We start from the raw sequence: 3793 nt of genomic DNA on the forward strand, positions 1-3793 counted from the left end.
TAAATCAGTTGCGTCTAGAGATTATGATAATCAACTTTGAGTAAGGTGGTGTCCTTTTCTGAACGTACCACCTTTTGGACCTGTAAAATTTAATCCTTTGGCAGCAACGAAAACCAATTGTGTCTTCCCTTAGCGAGTCTGGTAAGCCTTCCAAGAACACGGCACAAGAACTAAACTGCTGAAATAAATGCGACTCCAATTTACATTTACTTCGCTGACTGTAATGAAATTAACAAAAGAATTATACAAAATATTTGCTTGAAGGTACTGAAGATAATAAATTAACATACTGTAGAAACAGCGCGAATGCTCAAATGGGCTAACAGCTGAAAAGAGCCAGTGTTGTGAGAAAAAAACTATAAGCTTTACAAGGTGACCAAGAGTTTCCTGTGTGTATCTTTACTTTCATTTTAAGAAATTTAATTTGTTTGTTTTTTGGCTCAGTGGGGTTTTTACAGATACTAGTTAGACAAAGCTTCCTGCGGCATTGTAAAACAAAAATATGTATCCTTAAAAACAACATATCGGACCCTTAACGTGAATTAATTCGTAATCGATTATTCTCAAGGCGGTGGAAGTGTTTAAGCTCCAAACAAAATTATTATAAATTTTAAGCGAATCCACTAAAACTTAGTAGGAATATTTGCGGATGAATGTGAAGATTGGACTAAAATCCTTTATCACTCACTCACTTGAAATGCTTTTTTAAATTCTGCTTCTGTATGGCCGCACAGTTATAGGTTTTAGCGTTTTTCAATTTTTCAATTCTTTCATTCCACCATCAGTGCTGTTTCTTTGGCATAAAATTGCAGGTTTTAACACTTGAGAAGATCTTTCGAGCCAAGATAGGGAACAATCTCGAAAATAACTAAAGGATACATTCAAGTAAGCCTGGTTTTCACTAGAGACGCAAGCACAAGCGCAAGCAGAAGCGCGATCACGCAAAAAGGACAAATTTTGACCTTTGTGCTTGTGCTTGCCGCAAGCACAGGCATCCAAATGCAATGCGCTTGTGCTTTTGCTTGAGTCGAAGCCGTTTTTCACGAGGACATAAGAGCTGTTATCCTTGAGCTTGTGTTTGCGCTTGTGCTTGCGTCGCTAGTGAAAACCAGGCTTAAGCGCTGATTTGAACATTCAACGTTGCTTGGCGTTGATTTTGAAGAAGTGTCCCATGATTATCCTTGCAACCATTGCTTTAGTTGGAAAGTAATAAATTACTCAAAGGTAATTTTAAGTGCTGGAAAATTGTCCAGAAATTTCGTTCTGGGCGTTGGCCCTCAACAACGAAACTGGGGACCACGACAAGAGCAAAGATAAAACTGTTCAACCTCGGTGAGATTCGAGCCCATACGTCCCCCGGATTAGATCACCAGTCTACCGACTGAGTTACGAGGTCAGACGGAAGTGGGTGGTGGGTAATTTAGGTGCTTCTTAAGCAAATGAAAGATCATCGCAGTAATGTACTCAACTTAAGCAGTTGAGAAAAGCAAGCCTGAAGGAAATTCAGGCTTAAACGGGAATCGAACCCATGACCTCTGGTGCTACTATTCGTGGCAAGGTAGATGCAAAGGGTACAGTTGCAAATGCAATGTTGCGCCACCTAGCAGATATTAGAAGTTGGAAAGTACAAAATTGACTCAAATTTTAAGTGCTGAAAAATAACCCATGGATTTCCTTCTGAGTGTTTGACTTAGAGGGAATCGGGGAGGTCAAAGAATATTTTGTGTGAACCCCGATTTTCTAACTTTTCCAGGGAAACGGGGTCTGGGTATGACAGTGGCGCTTGAAATGGCAAGAAAACTCCTTGATTAGTCACATAACGAATTAAATGTGAAATACTTGCTTTTTTCTTGCAGCTATGGGCATAATGTGCTACGACTGCACGCCGAGTGGTGTTGGTAACATGTGTGATAATCCCACAAACGTAACCAATTGTACAGGGCCGTTCGACGCATGCGTAGCTATGGCTATGAAAATAAGCATGAAGAACCCAATAGCAATGTCGATGACGATGAGGGTGATGTCGTGTACGGTGAAAGTAAGTGTGTTATTACCTTCCCCACCATGCCATAACATAACCTGACATCACACAATACACTACAGTACCTACCTACACAGTCTTTGCTCATAAAAAAACTTTTAATATTAGCTTCGCATGAGAAGACATACAATAATCGTTCAAAAAATATTAACAGAGCTATATTTACTATGTAAATTTGTAAACTTCTATGCTTCCTTGGTTCAGTTAGATAAATAGAAAAAAAGATTACTTTCCAAGCGACGATATATACTTTTACTATCGAACTTTTACCATCGAACTTAGGTAGATAAGCAGTCGCCCTGTAAAAAAATGACACGAGCTTTTATTTTACAGCCAATTTTTCAATTTATTTTGCATTGGTTATAATGCTTTAGACTGAAATTCCCGAGCCCCTTCACGCGCTCAGCGGCCGGATCGAAAACGGTCTCGCACATTTGGCGCGCAATTATAGCCGGGTATCATTTGTGGTGACTGCTCGCTTTCGAAATCAATCATATTACAAGATATACAACAACACCAGCTAACGCTTACGCTAAACAAATATAAAAGCATTACATATAATATCTACACCATTTAGTAAGAAACCACCTTACGAAACATTTACAGGGACTGATAATTAGGGCATTTAATACGTATAAGGTACTAAGTATAATAAGTCACTGCACAAATTATTGACAATAGTTCGTGATGCTCACAACCAGAGGACGAGGTTGAAAGAAAACAAAAAACAAACGGTGATAGTATTAATAAAAAGAGCTTCAATGCCACTGGCTTTACGTACTTCGTGCACAGCAGAATTTTGTGGTCATCAGTCGAAACACATTGTTTTTCTTTTGGATATTCGAACCACCTTCAAATTCTGCACTTTTATATCTTTGACATCAAAATTAAGGTCATATCTTACTGCATCTTGTGGTTTCAAAATCTTATTTTGTCATTTTCTTTTCAGGCCGGTTGTTCCCAGTCGCAGGCAGTGTGTGCTAACGTTTCATCTTCGCTGGCTGGCGCCCTCCCGGGTGCTACAGTAGATGGCTGCGAAGCCAAGTGCTGTGAAACAGACAAGTGTAATAACCAGAACCTCGTGCAACTAACAACACCAGCACCTTCAAAGCCCGGTCCTACAGCCCTGGCTGCATACACTGGTGCCTCTCTTACCATCAGCATACTGTCCCTGCTGGCAGGACTCGCTATTTCCTTTTATTGATCGCCGATACACAGTGTAACGTGTAACATGCATGTGCCGCGTCGAGTTGCGTTCGTTTTTTAGGGACAGTGTTTGTTGGACACAGGTGCACGCCTTTGTTTGAAACTTTTAATGGAAAATGATCCTCAGAGGGTTTATTTCAGACGCATATTTTGCGGGGTTTTCACCTTTACACTACACTTTTTGCAATGAATTGTTTTTCTAAAAAGGCTGGTTTTACATCTCACCATATTTTGAATGTTGATTTCTTGGTAATGCATGTAACATTCACTTTATGAATGCAACACGGAGTGGAAGCTTCATTAAAATAAAATACACTTGCACACATCGGCGTGTTTTATATTCTATTCTTCCATAGTTAATTTTTTAGGCGGTAAACAATCTCGTTCCCAGAGCCCGCGTTACCCTTATCCAGCAGAATGCATGTTGATTGCTTTCATTTAGGCACACCACCCCCCCCCTCCCCCCCGTTTTATGCACCTACCTTTAAAGGAACACTGCCACGACCTTCACTTCAAAAAAACAATTTTTAATCGCGGGCTCGCTTC

At 40.1% G+C, this 3793-nt stretch overlaps 1 protein-coding gene across 2 annotated transcripts in view; it reads left to right on the forward strand.

Annotated features, from left to right (window-relative positions):
- Nucleotides 1–3572, forward strand: part of LOC144651110 (uncharacterized) — a 28464-nt gene extending 24892 nt beyond the window's left edge. For both annotated transcript variants that reach the window (XM_078511002.1, XM_078511003.1), the window contains exons 2-3: nucleotides 1857–2038; nucleotides 2991–3572. In XM_078511002.1, the coding sequence (XP_078367128.1) occupies nucleotides 1857–2038; nucleotides 2991–3245 (437 nt within the window). In that variant the 3' untranslated portion in view covers nucleotides 3246–3572. The remainder of the gene's footprint in view (nucleotides 1–1856; nucleotides 2039–2990) is intronic.
- The last annotated feature ends 221 nt before the right edge of the window (nucleotides 3573–3793 follow it).

This window comes from Oculina patagonica, chromosome 4, assembly GCF_052425735.1.
Source record: "Oculina patagonica isolate OP01 chromosome 4, crgOcupat, whole genome shotgun sequence".
In the NCBI taxonomy this organism is placed as follows: domain Eukaryota; kingdom Metazoa; phylum Cnidaria; class Anthozoa; order Scleractinia; family Oculinidae; genus Oculina; species Oculina patagonica.